The sequence below is a fragment of the Tauraco erythrolophus genome, chromosome 2, assembly GCF_009769465.1.
Source record: "Tauraco erythrolophus isolate bTauEry1 chromosome 2, bTauEry1.pri, whole genome shotgun sequence".
Classification (NCBI taxonomy): Eukaryota; Metazoa; Chordata; class Aves; order Musophagiformes; family Musophagidae; genus Tauraco; species Tauraco erythrolophus.
In genome coordinates, this window is record NC_141466.1 from 32,095,540 (window position 1) to 32,114,472 (window position 18,933).

At 39.9% G+C, this 18,933-nt stretch overlaps 2 protein-coding genes across 15 annotated transcripts in view; both read left to right on the forward strand.

Moving 5' to 3' along the window:
* The window catches only part of SYNCRIP (synaptotagmin binding cytoplasmic RNA interacting protein), a 34,951-nt gene extending 23,896 nt beyond the window's left edge, over window positions 1–11,055 (forward strand). For 4 of the 6 annotated variants that reach the window (XM_086631325.1, XM_086631326.1, XM_086631327.1 and 1 more), the window contains exon 12: window positions 1–3,182. This exon is cut by the window's left edge. The gene's annotated coding sequence lies outside the window, so the exon portion shown is untranslated. The other 2 variants (XR_015223010.1, XR_015223011.1) reach the window with 2 other exon arrangements.
* A 91-nt stretch (window positions 11,056–11,146) lies between these two features.
* The window catches only part of SNX14 (sorting nexin 14), a 67,795-nt gene continuing 60,008 nt past the window's right edge, over window positions 11,147–18,933 (forward strand). For 3 of the 9 annotated variants that reach the window (XM_086631316.1, XM_086631317.1, XM_086631319.1), the window contains exons 1-2: window positions 18,366–18,398; window positions 18,518–18,638. In XM_086631316.1, coding sequence (XP_086487442.1) covers window positions 18,534–18,638 — 105 coding nt within the window. In that variant the 5' untranslated portion in view covers window positions 18,366–18,398; window positions 18,518–18,533. Of the gene's footprint in view, window positions 11,157–18,258; window positions 18,399–18,517; window positions 18,639–18,933 lie in introns of those variants that run through there. The other 6 variants (XM_086631314.1, XM_086631315.1, XM_086631321.1 and 3 more) reach the window with 4 other exon arrangements.

Genomic DNA, 18,933 nt, shown 5'->3' on the forward strand with positions numbered 1-18,933 from the left:
TATCTCAGCTGTATAGGAGCATATTCTGTTGCAAAAGACCTTCCTGCGAAGATCATGGAATCAAATATGGGACATTTGAACTAATACTTGGACTTTGAAATGAATTTCTTTAACAGTTTTCTCTGCAGTGCAAGTTATTAAACTAAAGCTACTCTTTTTCCCCGATGTGTTCAACAAAATCCTTAACGTCTAGCATGGTATCTTAATAAAGAATAAAGTTGTTCTTTAAAAAATCTGCTTTAAGTAGATTTTTCCCCCAAGTTTTCTTAGTTAAGGATTCCAAAAGTGGTATTCACAAATTCTTGCATTTAAATTTTTATTGCAGTGGTATGGATGAATACCATCATTGGTATCCTTAAATTTTATTTCTGCTCATGAAGGTTAATCATGATTGTCTATATAGTAATCACTTATGAATTGTGTTCAGATACAGCAGTTTCAGGTGTAATCATCAGAGCTGGTTAGTCAGGCATTCCAGATAGTGGTTCTTTTCAGAACCTTTTTTAAAGGGTTGGTTAACTACCTCAGTAGCAGAGGATTGAACTATACCCTGTCTGTACTGTACATAGAAAATCTTTGTAGATAAAAGCAAGGCTTGTTTAATATGATATGAGGGTAAGATTATAATATACCAAATGTAACATTCTTAGTTGCCTTTAGTTCCAGAGGCTTTGTAAGACTTCCTCATGACCATCATAACAGGCCTTGCTTTTGTCGTATTTTGTGGCTGAAAAAGCAGCCTTGCTTCTTCAGATATTGTAGTTATTTGGATGTATAATAGTTTAGCAAGATGTTACTTTTGTAAGACATCAGATGTTCAAAAAAAGTGCATCAGCAACTTGTACTAAATACTGCAGTGTCCCTTTATAAAAGGTCAGACTAAAACTGACAACTGTACAGTGAAGCCTGACATTTGGATATTTTGAAGTTTTTCATAAATCATAGAATAGTATATGGCTGTAGTTTAGCTTTTTAGGTAAAAGGTATGTTTTCATTAGTGCATTTCTTATTGCTGATCACTGTAAAAACATGTGGATCAGCTTTCCATTTCTCTTACGCAGATCATGATAACCTGTAGAGTAGAGTAGAGTACAATCATTTGTGCTATGTTTTTAATTTTCTAAAGCACCTTGATGACAGTGAGTGTTCAGTGGTGAAGCATCCTCTATTGAACCACCCTTAAAAAAGACAAAGCAAAAACAAAAGAACCTTGCCAAGTTCAACTTCATATAGGTAAAAGACAGATAAATTACCACTTACTTTGGACTTGGCATAAAGAGCTTCCCTTAACCCCCTACCCAAAGGGATACTGCAGTTATACTACATACCCATAGGCACCACAATGAAAATTGAAGCTTATACCTAATTAAGGTTTTATACACACCAGTTCCCCCAGTAAATGCAAATTTTAACAAAATTAGACGTCATATGTTGAAAATGCTCATGGCAAACAATCATTTTGCATTCCTGCAAATAAAATTGTTTTATACTGTAAGCTGGAGGCGAGTGTAACTTATTTTTGTAATAAAGTTTTTATTTTTTTTATGTGTCATTAATATAAATGTGTGTTAGTACAGAGATCTTCTGGTTAAAAACTTAGAATCGCACACATTTCAGTATGTTTACTTGTATTTACATAATTTTTAGAATAGTGGTTGCCAATAGCCTGTATGTTTCACATTAATTGATTTTTTTTTGTTATCTTAATAAACCATTTTAGTATGTTGTATGTCAATTACTGGGATAGCTGGGACATGAAGTGTAATTTAAAATTGTCAAGTATTCATTGGAATATGTAAATGTGCCTTGCCAGTTTTGAACTTTAAGACAAAGTAAGTGAATGATGGTGAAATAAGTAGTCAATGCGTAAGAGACGTTTGCTACCACGGTTTCGTATACTGCCCTTGCTAAAGAAAAGTAACTTTTTCCTCAAATTTGAGCATAAAAGTATATAGTTGCATTAGCTTCTGAATTTTCAAATCTAGTGATAGAATATTAGGCTTATGGAAAGTGGGTTTGCTAATTGTAGCCTTAAGTATCATTTTGAATTTCAATGTAATCCTTGGTGCTGGCATTCCCAGTGCCAAGGAGTTTAAATGCTCCCTTCAAAGAGGTTGCCATGCCTACTGGCACTTTTACTGTCATATGGTTTTATAAGGAACACTGTCAAGATGTGGAAACCAATTTTGAACTTTCTATAAATGAAAACACAGGAGGCTGTAGGAGAGAGGGGAAGTCCTCAGATTTGTTACTCTTGAAATCTCTCCATTGCTGAAAATCTTAAAACGCTTGTGAGATCACAAGTGCTAGCGACTAGTTCTTAGTCTGGAAACGTGTTGGGGTGGGGGATAATATATTTATGGAATTTTAACAGTTGATGGAAGTGCATAAAAACATTGCTATTAAGGCACTGCATGTGTTGAAATTGTGGATCATATCCTTAATTTCAGCTCTGATAAAAGCATGGGGGACTATTTTTTTTTTTAAGAAAAAAAAAGGAAAGAAAGAAAAAGGCAAAATTGACAGAAAAGTGTTTTTAATGGAATGCAAGCAATGGTGAGTGAGCAAAACATCAAGATCTTGACAGTGTTCCCTCGAAGTATGAACTCAAGCCATTATAACTTTTAAAATTAAATATGATTTGCACTGTTCTGATATTGGTGCAGTTTTTTAGCAAAATGATCAGAAAACTAAATTGCATGTGGTGATTAATATTGTGGAAAAAAAACCCCTAAAATCAGAAAATGTTATTTTCAAAGCTTTAAATTTGTGTAAAGAAAAACCGTTCATGAAGTATGGAAATACTGATGAGAATGGGCAAGTGCATATAACAACAGCAGTCTGGTTGCACTTGGGTGTTGGTAAACTTGAAATGTTCTACAGCAATAATGCATCTCTTACGGGGTGATTTGGTGACAAACGGACGTAAAACACACAGTTCTTTTTGGCATGTTGAAGGCAAGTGCTGAAGTATTGTGCTGCCTCTGTGTTCTCGTAGGAGGCTTTACTTTACTGAAAATCCTGCAAAAGTTTGAGTAGAAGCTAGCATAGTTCCACATTGGTTTGTAACGTGTTCCGAAATTTGAAGCCTAGTTCAATTTTATAAGAAATCAGAAACTGCTGCTGCTGCTTAACACTTCTGGTTTATAAACACTCCAAATACACAGCTTTTTGAAGTATAATCTTGTTTTAATATTCATTTTTGTTTGAAGGGTTTCATATAGGACATACAACTGTATTTATTTTATTTTTTTTTTTAGTTTCTAAAGAGATGATTTGTTATGACCCAGAACTTAAGTTTGTGTTTTTAGTGTTTGGAGGAAGGCTGTTGTACAGCATTGTACAACTCTTACCTAAACACCATCTTAAAATCTAAAATAAGGAATATAAATTCTGTTCTTCTCGGGGGCGAAGGGTATAACATGGTCTAAAAGAAACTTAGCCTCCTCTGAAGGTAGGGAATCTCAGTGTTTCAGGACAGAAATTTTACGTATAGCTGCAGCTTTTTTCCCTTGTGCCTTTGATAATTCTTCAGAGGCTTAACGTTTCTACTCGGCCTAGCAGTTATTTTGATGCTTCCATCTATCAGTGAGGGGAGACTTTTTTTAAAGAGATAAAACTGAAAGGCAGCATGGACATAAAGACATGTAACATTTTCTGAAAAGAATGTTCGAATTGATACAGTTCACACAACTAAGACTGTTACTTCCTCACTTGCATTAGTGAAAACTTAGTGGAAAATGTTGACTGTTTAAAATGGAATACCAAGTTTTGGAAGTAGGCAATAAGGCAATAAACTTTACAGTGTAGTATTCTGAGAATTGAAATTGGCAAAGTTGGAGCTTGAGTTCTTTGCGGAGTGTCTTGCTGAATTAACTCCAGCACCAGCATGTGACATGTCTTGGCTGGGGCTAGCTAGTTGCATTAGTTGGGCAGAGGAAACACCAGATTTTACTTTGTCATTTGCTCTGTCAGATAAAAATGGTATGTGGCAACAGGAGAGGAAGTGGAGGTGAAGATTCCTTGATCCTCAATACAGGTTGTCAGGGAAGAAGGAATAAATTAGTGTTACTTTACAGCCATCTAGTGCAAGCAAACATAAAGCTTCCCAGAAGCTCTGATTTTTTCAGTGTTTTTCTGGCAGATGGATTTTCACAGTCACTCGGTCAGCGTTTTGCAAGTTTTTAGTTATACTTGTGTTACAAAATGGACAGGATGAAAGGGTGACTTTTCTTTGGTGCTCCTTTGCCTTGGCTGTTAAAATAGATGGATTTGTTGAAAAGTGCTGATAGGACTAGCTTGTTAGTTTACTTGGAATTTGGAGAGAGGGATGATTGTCTCTTGTAATGATATCTTTTTCTTGCCAATATATAACTGGTTACTAGTTTTTTCCACAACTGTACATATTTTTAAATGGCCAGCTCTTCAGTGGGTGTTGCACAGCTGAGCTCATGTGGAAACATTGAGTTATATTGATTATTTAAAGCTATCTTCATGAAAGCGTCTTTAGATGGTCCGACTTCCAGGTACCTGGTAAAAGCTCTTAAAAAAAAAAAAGGGGGGGGGGGGGGGAAACCCCACATCTGTGACAGTCTAGAAAGCAGTCATAGTATGTGGATAATTAAATACAGCTTGAATATTCAAAGTTTGAATTACAAGATACATTTCAGTTCAAAGAGTTGTTTCCTTCCTGAATGTTCATGAAACTTAGTGTCTACTCCAAAGCCAGCACTTACTTTCTGACAGTCATTTAGGTAAAACTTGCTGTGTCAGAAATCTGGATTCCCTCTAGTCTGAGAGTGACACATTTGGTTGATTAACGGTGACAGTTCACTATCTCTGCACAGTTAGTGTGACAACACAGTTTCACTTGTTTTGGTAATTAATGTGTGGAAAATACATTGAATCTTGCTGCTTGTTTTCTTTGCACTAAGGAAGTTCTGAAAGGCATTCTTAGTTCTGCTACACAGCCAGTAGAATAGCCTGTGCCCTTTGACTGCACAGAAGATAATGGTAAGTGAAAATAACATTCTAGTACTTAAATGACTTGCAGTACCTAAAATCCAACTTCAGTAGACTGTTTGACTCCTTATCTGCAGTTACTAGAGAGGTTGAGAGTTTCAACTCTTCAATTTTAATGTGTCCACTTCAAAGCTAAGTGAATGTTGAGTGTAATCTGCTACTGTTTAATGTTAAATACTTTAAATCTAAAAATCTCCAAAATGCTTCACAGGTAATTCGGTATGTATTTTTAAACTGATGGATCAGCAATCGTAGTAGTTAAGAGATTTTTCCATGAACATAGTCAGTCATCGAAAGCCAGGAGCTGAATATATCAGGTCCTGAATTCCTAGTTCCAAGTGTAGTGTTTCCATTATTGTTCTGCCATCCAAAGTAAAATTGTTTGATTTTTTTTTTTTCTTTTAGTGGGATGAAGAATGTACCTAATTCTGTCACTAGCAGTCGTTATTTAAAAACTGTATTACTAAACGTAGCTAATTTGGGATTAAAAAGCTTCCTCTGTGAGAATTCAACAAAGGCAGTTTTAGAGATATCCTATTAGTAAATCAGGGCTTTTCTTATGGTGCAATTTCAGCATACTTAAGAATGAAGCTCTGTATTGCAAAAGACTAGTGAGAGCTAGCCTAGAAAATTATAATTAATTTATTCGTAATGCAGATGCATCACAGAAGGTGATTTTAATCTTTAATATTACATCATTTGAGATGACAGATACAGTTATGTAGTCCTTGCATCAGGAAAAGCTGAAGTGGCTAATAAAGGACTGTTCCTGCTCCAGATTGTGGCCAAAGGCTTCCTTTGGATAGTGCAAGGAAGCCTTTTTTCTTCCAATGCAAACAGTTGTTCTAACATGCTAAGCTGTTTCCAATCCATAGTTTTCAACAGAATTTTTGAGTTTTGCATGTGTGCTTAAATTGGTATTTTTAGCAGAAGACTAACTAACCTCCAATGACAGTCACTTGTGTATGTGAGTAGTACTTTCACCAAGAAGTGACCAATATGTAACTTTGACTTAAACTGTCTAGTGAAACTGTCCTTTATTCTTATTACCTACACTTTCACAGAAGTACGTTACTTTACACTTGCTTTTGAATTAGTGGGATGCTTAAAAGCTACTGCGAAGAAAACTATGGCATGCACATTGTTAAAACCTCAGAACTTGCAAATGAAGAAATACACTGCAGGTGTCATGCTAACAGAAGACTAGACTTGACTTATAAAGGGGATTGTATCTTCTCTCACTGGAAATCCTAAAGGTACCACAAGCTTAGGTGGCTTTAAGGTTTAGCAGTGAGCACAATGGAAGCTGGATTCATGTAGTTGAGTAAGCTCTGCTCCTTTGCTGTCCTTTGTTTTCATAATGCTAACATAATCTCAGAAAACCCATCCTGTTATGGGATTAACTCCAGTGAGATCAATCTTCCAGTTAAAATTAAGAAAGATCTGGAAGGTCTTAAATTTGTTAGATTTAAAATAACTTGTTTGTGTGTCGTTTGCAACTTGGTTTTGCATAGAAGTAATCTTAAAATGGGAATGGTGTAATAAATTGTTTTGCATTCTTTAATGGCATACTAATCTGAAATAGATAGTTTGGTTGGTTGATGTTCTGAGCCATTCATGTGGTCAGGATTCTATCTGAGAAGACCATCTTAATGTTTGTAGGACAAACTGATCAGCGAGTCTCAGACACAGTAGTTGTTTGAGGTAGTTGGTCTTCTCTTAGGTTAACTGTTGAAATCAGGAGAGATTTCTAATAGGAAGTACAAGAGTGTTTTCTTAATAGCAGTATCTAAACTTTCAGAGTTTATTGCCCTCAGTGTAACATTTCTACAGAGTACTGATTTCGCTGAGTAATGAGCGAAGAGGAGTATACAGATCAATGGTGAAAAAGCGTTGCCGACTAAACTTTGGAAAAGTGAGGCTTCCCAGTTTGCAATGCACTTTGAGGTGCGTTGAGGTGTACCTGCCACACAGGCACAAACGGCAGCAGGTAGTGCTCACATCTCAGCAAAGTTGGCTCAAACTGCCTTCAACGATGGCCTGTGCTAAAGCAGATTGCTTGGTACTGAAGTAAACTGAAATGCTGCTTTAGTTTTACTGTGGAGTTAGTGAAGAACAACTAGGATAGTAACTCCAGCACAGCTGCAGGTAGATAATGATCCACTCCAGTTTTTGTAGTCTCTGGAGGGACAAGAGACAGTCATGCATAATGTGCTTTAAGCATGTCTTAAATTTCTAAGTCCTTTTGAAACAACCTTTTTCTACTCTAATACATGAAGCTGAAAACGTGAGGTTCGAATTCTGTACATGGTTTAAAGGTACAAGGACATATTAACTTGGCAGCTCTGGTTTTAAGACCGGATGGCTGGATGTTGTAGTTAAGAGCCCAGTAATCAAGGCATGTATTTTGGAATCGTGGTAATTTTTTGACTTTGAAGAAAGGCCCTGCTATTAAACAGATATACAGTGTCTTAGAATCCCTGTATCTAGCAAAAATGCATATATTGGAAAAAAAAAACCCACGATGTTTAGGAGAGGAGACTTAAAAATGCAACACTTTCTAAGGGCATGCTGGTTAAATAGGTGATAGCTGTTGAATTCTTAGATAGGAGGCAAGTGAGATAAATGTCATAATTTTGGAACTTCTGCCTCTGCATATTTTAAATTATGTAGAGAGATGTCAGGTTTCACAAATAAACTAAAATTGTGCTTAATGTTCAGTTTAAAAAAGAACAGACATGTATTGACTTGGATGCCTTGAAGGGCAAAAAGTGTCCCTGTGAAAAGGAAAACTACACAGGGTCTTCTGTAGATACCTTTTTTTTCTAAAGTGGTGATGACAACCAGGGAAGTTCCTCCTCAGAGGAATACGAAGGAGTATGTTTGTCTTGTATTTAAAAGGTTGACCTAGGAGTGATAGAAGCACAAACACTCCCCACTTGGGAAAGCTCTTAAAGGCATATTCTTGTCTGCTCCCTGAGAAAAACTTAAGGAAAATAAATTGTCTTCCTCTGGGCACAAGACAGCCATTAAGTGTGCCTGAACTACACTACTGGCAAGTTTGTAGACTAAGGTTAAAGGCAAAATAACCAGGGAAACAACCTGGCAAGCCACAACGTAGAACAACTTCATTTACCTGTGTTACGGCTTCGTAGGATCTTTGCTGCTATTAATCAGTCTGTCCTTTTCCTGTGAAAGGTAGGTACACTCTAAGCCAGGCGCCATCTAGCAGCCACAGCGTGATGTGAAGGGAATGTCAGGTGATGGATCATGCCCAGATTCAGACATCAGGTCGAAAGCAGACACAGGGTCCTTGGATGTCAGAAAGGTAAGAAGATGCTGTCCTGGCTGTTGCAGTCATCAGGGCCACTTTATCTTGGTAGAAACTTCAAAAGAAAATTGTCTGGAAGTATCCCTGTAAGGGAGGAGGTTTCAAACACAACAAAACAGAAAAATATGGAAAAAAAAAAACCCTGTTACTATGCCTAATGCTGCTATTCAAATCTCCTGTTTGGAGAGGTGAGGGATATCCTAGAGCTGTTGTTTGTAAACCTCCTGTTTTGAAGTGATGAACTTAGAAGTTTTAGTCTCAGGCCCAGGGATGCAAGAGACAGTCTTGAATAGCTGATACGTGTTCCAAAGATGGACTTTTTTTTTCACTACAGGTGAGGAGTTCTTCCATCTCTACTGGTAAAAAAAGTTTTTTTTACTGGTAAAACGTTTGCTACTCGCTGTCCTTAAAAATCCCTTAAAAGGGTGGACAAATGTAGGGTAATTGAGAAACTGTTTTTAATAGGACCTGATGATGCCTCCTAATTGAGTGATGCTTGAGGGAATGCAGTGCTCACAGCAAAGCTTGCATGCAAAGTCTTGATTTGAATGTCTCTTGATGCAGAGGACAAAGTGAGAATAGGTGTTCCACTTGTAAAGCCGGGGTCAGTCGACGCCAACTCAGCAGCCCCTTTGCAGATTCAAATTCAGGATGGGCCTGGGCCCACAGAGCCCTGAAGTACATCAGCTTCTTGCAGAGAGTGGAATTTTTTCTGGAAAAGTGTGCAATACAAGCCCAGCATCCTGAGAGAGACAAGTGGCTGATCGTTTCCTGGGACTAGGCCAGGACTTTCCGTTAAAGACCTGACGGTGCAGGTAGCCTAAATAGGGTGGGTTCTACACCAGAGGTGGTCTTTGGAAATGGAGGTACTTAGAATGAACAGTATGTACTTGGAAACAGACATCTGGGACCTCAAGAGGTTGAGAGTTAAGAGCCAGTATGAAGGCTGCCGAACGTGGAATCGGTTTCCTCAAACCTAGGCTAGAGCTTGCATGTCTTTATACAAGAAAATACGCTTCCTTACTGAACAGAAGGAATTTTATTATAGGGCTGTCAAATGCAAAAGCCTGTATCAGACCATAAGGTTGGAGAAAGCTGAAGGAGGAATGTGGTAAAGTAGAATACACTTGCCAAACTTCAGTTTGCTAGGATGGTCCCTCCTTACTGAGTTCAGAGAGGATCAAGTATAGGTAAGGCCCTGTATCTTGTTCGTCAGCACTCAGGATATCCGAAGCGTTTGTTTTCATAGACAGCTTTCAGTGGGGAAAAGTTGTCATTCTCTCTGCAGGTGAGCATGGTGAACAGCATCTCTGAAGACTCAATGGGAAATGGGAACGTTCCTGAACTGTAGAAGTGAGCATCCAATGGAGATCGGTGCATGTTCTAAGTTCTTGTTGAAACTCAGGTGAGCAGCTTTGAAGTAAGACACCTTGGACTAAATGCACTAACTCCATGTCTCCTCACTGCCAAAACTGCTCCTCCCGATAATCCATGATTTTAATTTTGTTCCTTTTGCTGACTTAACTGTTGCCCTTGGGCTTCAGGGAGGAAGAGAGAGTCATTACTGTATAGGTAGCTTGACTTTTCCAAACCTAACAAACAATTAAAGGGGAAAATGTAGAGGGGAGCACAGCTGGGCATTGATCCTCACCATTGTGGTCCAGGAGATCACCAGATATATAGGCTTTTCAGTAATTGAGACTGACTGGTATTCCAAGTTTCCTGACCATAATATATCCTAGAAACACACTGGATATAGACAGTAGAACATAGAATGGTGATAGGTTAGTACTTGATCTACTGTTTTCTGTATCCAAGCTGAATGGTGATCAGTGGAGAACCTACTGCTTGTCCTAGATGGACAATGGTAATGAGACTCATCCGTAGGCCCCTAGGAACCTGGATGATATTAGAATCCTTTCTTCATTTTGTTACCTTCTGAAGCAACAACAAAAAAAATTCTCCCCTCTTGTGTCTGAACTACACTGACCCCAACTTGAGGTTTATCTGAGGCCTCGCAGTTGTGTGTGTGGTGTTATGAACTATCTTATGTGCATCTGTTGAAATCCCAAAGACCTCAATCCTCACTTGTAACTCCTGGGGCGGGGATATTACAAACGACCTACAGAGAATACCCCAAACTCGAGATTAGAATGAAGGACTCGCAGCTTCATAAGAGGAAGAAAATGTTTGATATGAAAGATGGTAAGCCGATTTTCATATTAAAATGCCCCTTAATTAATATACACTTTAAATTATGCATGTATCTATGAAAGAGGAAAAACTTCATGTCTAGCATTTTAAAATGTTTCTCTTGTACTTCCGTAGAAGAACAAAGATAAGCCAGGTGGCTTATAGAGTAGGAAGTCATTCAGTCACAAATCTGAAATTGATTTAGGAAGTTTCAGAATAACATTGAGTGTTAATAATAGTCCCCTATACAATATCAGACCTTACTAGCTCCAATGCCTTTCCTAGCTAGAATATTCATTACTAAAATAAAACAAGATAAAAAGCAAAGCAAAACTTGAAGTAATGGGATTTTTCGCAGGAATTAGCTAAGTCTTCCAAATAGTTTTTATTTCTTGATTTCACAATCTGTGCCTTTTCTAAACAGCTCATAGTCCTCTTAATTGCCTAAGCATGCACTCTCCCTCCTGAAAGGATACTTTAGGGAAAACTACTGTGCAAGCGGCAAGTGTGCGCCGTACCCCGGATCTGCACTTGCAGAACATCTGGAGGAATCGCAAGTAACTGTTCTTCAGTGCTCCGAAGAGAAACCGTGGCCACCTGTCCTGCCAAGGTATGTCTGCTGGTTGGTAGGCCCACAGAGGGATTGTCTGCTTTGACAGAGGCACTGTTAGTGCCAGTGCTGGAGGTGCAGTGGTATATAATAATACATCACTTTTCCATTAAATATGCTGTTTTCAGAAAGCCTCAAAACTCCTGTATGAGGAGGCACAGCCCTCTGTTCAGGCTCTCATACTATCATCTTGTGCATTCTGCCTTAGCATCAATCAAAAGTTTTTTGCTTTTGTCATATATTCAATATTCTTGCTAGGGAAACATAACATTTATGTCCTATTGCTTTTTATTTTTTCTTTAACCATTCCGAAGATGCCTCAGTTTTTGCTGTACATCATTTAAACAGAGGAAAATGTCAAATTGATTCCATACATCCTTAGCCAACAAATGGTAAACAAAACAATATCCTGGTTATACAACTGATTATGTAACAATTCCTGTGAAGTGTTTGTTGAAAGACTTAACTGAAGCACAAATAACCTTTTTGAGGGTGATAATTAACATTGCTTAACTCTTACCCTATGCTGCTTTTACACACTTCATGCAGTTGGAGAAACTGGTTGCTTGAACTAAAAATATCTCCATGGAATTCTGACCTGACAAAAACACTCCAGGCATTTACTGCTGTATCCGCAGAAGCTAAAGCAATGGGCTGCAGCATACCAGCTGGCCAGGCACCAGAAAAACCCCACAGGTCTCATCACTGTGTCTGGTTTACATGATCATTATCAGCACATCCAATGGACATGTTAGTACCAGCAGAAAGCTTTCTCTGATACAAGCTGGCTTACAACAGCAGCCTTTAGTTAACAAGTAGTCTTTTTCCCACTTTTGACAAGTTCTGCATGTTGATTAGAACTTCCTGAGTATGTGAAGACTTTAAGTCAGGATTTTTTTTTCACTGTTTTTCTTCTAAGGTGGAAAAAGTGAATCCATCAAAAACTAGAGTTGTGTCCAAATAAGGCAAAAAGGATCATAAATCTTCATAGGCTAAAATGTTAAAATACATTGGGGCAGGGCAAAAAATAGTTAAGGAACAATCTAAGAAGGCACTAGTTCTACTAATAAAAACAATTTTGAATGCTATTTTGTTGAACAGTTTTGTTCCCCCTGTTGCAGCCTGTCTCTACTCCAGCACTACAAAACAGAGGAGGTAATAAAACTGGAAAAAGACAGGGAGAACAACAATGATGATAAAAAATACAAAAGTGCTCTCATGTGAAGAACAATTCACTGGAGCAGGAGTCTTCATTTTGGAAAAGAGAGTTTGCTCAGGTGGTCAAAGTATTTTAATAAAATCATAAGCAGCAATTCTGCTGAGTAGGGAACGATTTTTCACCATCTCTTATGAGATACTAAATGAAACACATGAATGGAGAGCGGTATCTTCACTTGCACAAGTGTAAATAAGTGGTGGAACTCCTTGCCGTATGATTTTTGTGAATGCTAAAAGTTCACGGCTGTTCAAAAAGCAACTTGAAACTTAGGAAAAAAAAAAATTTCTCAGGATATCCCCAAGAGTGCAAATCAGAGTAAAAGAACGTTCCAGGAAAGTAGTATTATGTTCTTGCAATACATTTACTTTTTCCTAGGTATGTAGCCCCTGATGGCCATCATCACAAACAGGATGCTCACCTAGTTGAACGTTTGGTGATCCAATACAGCTGTTCTATGAATCGATCAAGTTACCTATGATGAAAAACTTCCACTAGTTTAAATTCTCCAGGTCTCATCATGTTTATGATGCATAGGTGCTGCAACACTTCACGATGTTTTAACAGAAACACGTCCTCTTACAAGGATTTTCTGGACACTTTTTAGTGCAGCTGAAACAAGGGAACATGCTCAATTTCCTCCTCAAACTCCCTACTTGAAAATTTCCCCCATTAACCTCAAAGTTGGTCAGTGGAAATTCCCTTCAGGACCTGACATAGCTGTTTTCACAAAATGTGTATCCAGGGCAGGGTTTTCCTTATCCCCACTGTAAGTAAACAGCTTCATTTTCATTTAGACTGAGCTCTTACATGTGTGCTATGGCATTGTTTTAACTATTTGCATTGGTACAGCTCATTTCTCTCTCAAACTTTTTCTTACAAATTCGTAACATCCAGCTACTTTTTTTTTTCTTCCCTGATCAGCCTAGGTTTTTGGAAGAAGTTGTTTTCCAGATCTTCCCCCTGCACATACCAATGCAGCTGCCTCACTTAGTACTAGATTAAGGTGCATATCCAGAGAGTTTATCTTTTATTCATATAAAATCTCCATAGACTGTACCTTTGCCAAATGTTGCCACAAACCTAGTAATTTCTTTAAGCATTTTTCCAGTGTCTCCTGTATAGGTCTAGTGCCTCTGTTTATGTTTATTCCTTAATGGTGTGTTTTGCTGGTGGCTTTTTTTGTTGTTTGTTTGTTTGTTTTTTTAATTTTGCAGGCCTCTATTACTTACTGTCTGTAGTCATCTTCTACACCTACCTTGCAACTTTCTGTTCTATATTCTTCTCCTTTAATGTCCTATAAACTGTAGTTTATTGCAGGACAAATTATTTTCATCTCCGATATGTAAATTTTCTCCAATATCTATCTTGTCTGTAAAAGAATGTATTCAGAAAAATCATTTTTATGTGAACAATTTGAAGAAAAGCTCTGTATGTAAACTAGTGTTGCTCTAACCCTTTTTACTTCCTCCTTCAGTTCCTCAAAGCAAAACTGCCTCTAGAACATTGCCTTTCTTTTGGTTTTGTTTCTTCTTCTCAATGGTACATTTTCCTAAATGGACCTTATTTGTCCCAGTGAAATTCTATCTTGTTCAGTGTTCCTCAGCACTTCTCTGGTTGGCCCAGCATCATTCCTGTTGAGCATACTGAACTGACCCTCTGGAAACTGTCTCACTTGAAGTGGGTTTTTACTTGAATTTCCTTACTAGAACAGTCTCCCTGCCTTTTTTCCCATGCATTTCTTTATTTTGCCTGGTGCCAATCAGTGACTTCATGGCTGCAGTCCTAAACACAGCCTGGTAGGTGTTTTCAGGTCTTCCTAATTGAATTGTATTTTACAGTCTCCTTAAAAAAAAAAAAAAATAAAAAAATTGAGTGGCCTGTCAAAATTCAAACCCCTTAGCCCCTTCCCCTTCAATTTCAGTTGCCTGCTCAGTCTGTTTCTAAACGAAGTTTTTCAATGTGTGTAATGTCAGTTGGCAGCTCATTGCCCTGCAATTGTGGGGATCAGTGATCTTTTGAGAAATACATTGCCTGTCTCTTCCACCTGCCATTTTACTCCTTGCTGTTCTGCAGCAGCTGAGCTCCCCAATTTTTGTATAAGAAAATTTGTATGGGATTTTATCCAGGAGTCCAAAGCCCCTATCACTGTACCCAGCAGGTACTTTTGGCCCCAGGTTGTCCTTTCCTCATCCAGTTTGCTTTAATCTTCTGAGGGTCAAGATATGGTCCATAATCAAATTTAAGAACCTACACATGCCACTGGCAGCACACGTTCCCATACTGCTGGCAAGCACGAGTCTGTCTGGGTGGTGCAGGGAGCTGACTCCCAAATGCCATAAATATTACTATTAGCAGTTTATTAACTCATTAACAGACAAATGAATGTGACTGGCCAGGTTGAGGTGGGGCTTTCAGCAACCTGGTGTAGTGGAGGTTTCCCTGCCCATGGCGGGGGGGGTTGGAACTAGATGATCTTTAAGGTCCCTTCCAACCCAAACCATTCCATGATTCTATGGCTGTATTTCTAACAGTAAAGCTAATTTCGTTTACTTAAGTGCTAATAATTATCCTGTCACCCAGACAAACCAGAAATGTGTATCAAATGGTCAGCCTCTACACTCCCCCAAAGTTTCAGAAAAGACAAAGAAGCACTAAATCTCAATGTTCACCTTACATTTTGCATACAACTGAATTATCTCACAGACTGAAACCAGTAACTGTTGATGGATGCCCTTTAAGTTTTGAACTTAAAAGTCAAGCCTGAAGTGCCTACTAATGCTTAATTTTGGGAGGATCTGAGTCACCAACTTCAGTTTCACTGTTTTATTTAAGCTAGCTATTTGCTAGGTATTTAGAATGAACGTACTCTGACGTTTTCTGCTAAATGGCTGAAGCTAAAGGTTAATATGAAGCCTTATAATTAAACTTCTGCAAAGAGTCCACAAAAATGATCAGGGACTTGTGGGGAATAATTTATAAAGGAAAATTAATTCCTCGTTGGGTAAATATGAGAGATTACATGATGTAAGTTAGCCTGGACAACTTGAAAAAGATAAGTATGTAATACCTTGAAAAGAGCAAAAGCAGACTTGCAGAGTAAATTAAAGTAAAGCTGATGAGAATCTGCGTATTACTGTTCACTGCCTGGTTTAGTAAAACAAGCAGGTTTTTTTTTTTTAAGCTTAAAAAAAAGCACTTTAGTAAATTGAATCTCAGCCTTAGAACTGATATTACTCAGCCAACAAATGTAGCTTATTTTATGTTGAAAATCTACACTAATATATTTTTTGAATGCAAGAATATGTAATCTTCTTTTGCTATTTAAAAAAAAAAAGGTTTACAAATGGGGAACTGACTCCATAATAAGACTTGCATGATCAGTGAAAGATCCTTTCACGTTTTAAATATTAAAATAAAATCTAACTTTCCAGAATAACCCAGTCCTGGCCATGTTGCGGCAGAGCCCATCTCCAGACGCATGTTTTCCCCTTCAGTTCTCCAGTTAACCAAAGAATCTTCCTACTGCGGGGCAATGGATAAAGTTGTTATTTCTCACAAAAAATCACCGGAATTTTGAAAAGCTCGGTGTTGTCAGTATTTCACTTATGTTCTTCCATACTTTATTTTGTTGGAAAACGAACCTCAGCTATGGCTTTCAGTGTAGCAGAATAATCTGAGTAGTCATAGGGCCAAGGGTTACAGAGGGTGATGGGCAATGCTAACACTGCTGTCTCTGGCAGAACGGGATGGGATAAAGCAGGCTGTTGTGGTGTCCTTCCAGCAGACATAAAGTCTGTGACTTGGAGGAAATTGCACAGTTTCTCAGATTATAAGGCACAATTGGTGCCAAATGTGAACTTGGCAATTTTACACACTAAATAAACATAACCCTGAACAATGAAGCTACAAATTAAAGAAACTTAGAGGATGCAAATGGAAGCAGAAGTGTGACTTATGTTCCTGCTGGTTTGCTGTGCAAGTCACTTCCAGTGTTACAGATCTGTGATGCTGTGACATCTTCATAAAATATTTTAAGAATTAGATTTTTAAAAGCTATTCCTTGTTAAAAACATTGCAAAATAAACGACTAAAAAACATAAGCAGTAAAGCTGAGTATAAAGAAAGGAGGTAGCAAAAAAAAAAAAAAAGCATCTTCTGAGGCAAATTAATTTCCTCTGAATAGACTATGGAGATTTGCTGTGTGTATGCACCTTGTTTGGTTCTTTTTCTAATAGAAAACATGTGGACTGACATGAAATAATATGGTGCAGATGCTCTGAAAGAAATTCAATCTGACTCTGGGCTTTTGCCAAGCTCTCTGAGAAAGGTCAACATACTTAAGTCAAACTGCAGCATTTCACCTGCTCCAGAGGTCATGGGAAGTGCTGCATAAAATGACAAAACATCTGAGCAAAGATTCTGAAAGTTATTTTCAGCTTTCGATTTCTAGATATTGACTCACCTTCCAAATACTGACTTTACCTTAACTGTGTTGTTGGAGGGTTTTCACTGAAGATTGGTAAGCACGACTCCTGTGAAGTATTTCATATGCACTCACATATTCTTTGCCCAAATGTGCCTGTGTGGGGCTAGTGTGAATGAATATGAAATGCAACAGCAACTTCTCAAAACAACTCAAAAAGAAAAGCAGACACTTCTCCATGAAAGAGTCTTTTTTGTATTTGCAACTCAGCAGCCCCTCTATCAGCAGCATTTCCCAGAAGAAGTTGCTTAAGCACTTTTGTCCATTGAACTAATCTTCCTATAACCAGTGGTGTCATACTAACATAACTTTGAGCTTCCTAAGACTACAGAACTGCTGAAAGCATTCAGGAAGTTTGAAAGATTTTGACTTACACTCTACCCGAAAGCAGTTTTTCATGTGAAGTTGGCTTTAAATTTTTCTCACTAGCAATAAACTACATTCCAGAATTAGTGTATTTTCAATGTCTTAACATTGTATGCTTACTGATGTTCAAGAGAGGTCTGCTATGTTTCCTACCCTGTTCCTTTTCTTTACAAGCAATTACGAAGTTTTGAGAGGTGTTTATATGGTTTTAGTGTCCCAGTCACTGAATGGTTTAGTTCAGTCATCATCTAAATATAGAGCATTTAATCAGATGTAGCAGTTTCTGGCTGCTGGGAGCCCCTGTTCTCCAGAACCTAAGTATTTATAACTAGGTAAGCTTTCTGTCACCAGAGACCGTCTATTTACAGGGCTTAGTACGCTATGTTACACAGCGGAGCTCGAAATGCCACCCGAGCGCGTCACCGGAGCGCTGCTGGGAGCATCTCTCCGGGAGACGGGTGCTCCCCGAGCTCGGGCGCTTCCCGGCTTGGGAGCTCGGGCCTCCTCGCTTCCCCCTCTCCCCTCGGAGAAGCGCGACTCGGGGCCGGCCTTGCCGCCGCTTTTCCCCGCCAGCGGCCGCCATGTCCCGGGACGCTGCGGTAGGGCCGGGCCCCAGCCCCCCGCACAGCGCGGCTGAAGCTCCCGCAAGTCTCGGGACGTTCCGGCTTCAGCGAGGCTGCGGCTCGCCGCGGCCCAGCGCCGCCCGCCCCCGCCCCGCTGTGGCGCGGCCGCCTCAGCGCTGCTGCGCCCGCCTGCCCCCGAGCTGCGGCGCCGAGGCGGAGGGGAAAGGAGCGGCGGGAGCGCCTGGCCCGGCAGCCGCACCGCGCTCGGGAGCCGGGGCGCCTCACCCACCTCCCGCTGCCGGCGCCGCCACGCCGGGCCGCCCCCCTGCAACAACATGGCCGCCGCGGCCGCCGGCCCGCGTGACGCCGGCGCCGCCGTCACGTGACGTGCGGACCGGAAGCGGCGCGGCGCGGCCTGTCCCTGTCGGCGCCCCGGCTCCCCTGCCGGCCCCGCGCGGGGCAGCGGCGGCCATGGGCTGGGTGCGGGCGGCCGGGCAGCGGCTGCGGCAGCGGGCGCGGGGCGCCGAGGTGCTGCGGGAGACCTGCCGGCAGTACCCGCTCTTCTGCTGCCTCCTCCTGGGGCTGGGCGCCGCCACCCTCCTCCTCAACCGGTAACCGGGACCGGCCCGGTGTGGCACTAGGGCAGGGTGGGGCGGGGGAGCCGGGCCGGGCCCGGCGTAGCGCTGGTACCGTGTCATGCAGTAACGTTTCCTTCCTGTTTATTTACAAGGTATCTTCGCGTTTTAATGGTCTTCTGGTCGTTTGTGGCTGGCGTTGTCACCTTCTACTGTTCGTTGGGACCGGATTCCCTCCTGCCCAATATTCTTTTTACAATAAAATATAAACCCAAGGTAAATACGTCCGTTAACACTCATCTGCTTTCTTTAAATCTGGTATTGATAGGTAATGGTTTGCAATTCTTGTGGAGTTCTGGCTGGTTTCGGAAATATTAAACATCAGTGCACCTCGTAGCCACCGACTGATAGATGTTTTGTAGCAAACGTACAATAATTAAGGCTTTGGATCCTCCATATATTTGTGCACAGTCCCATCAAATCTATGTATGGCTGTAAAGCCGATTGTTGGGAGTGTTCCTGGATGTTCTTTTATGCTCCACTTGTTTTTCACTTTTTTTTTTTCATTTGA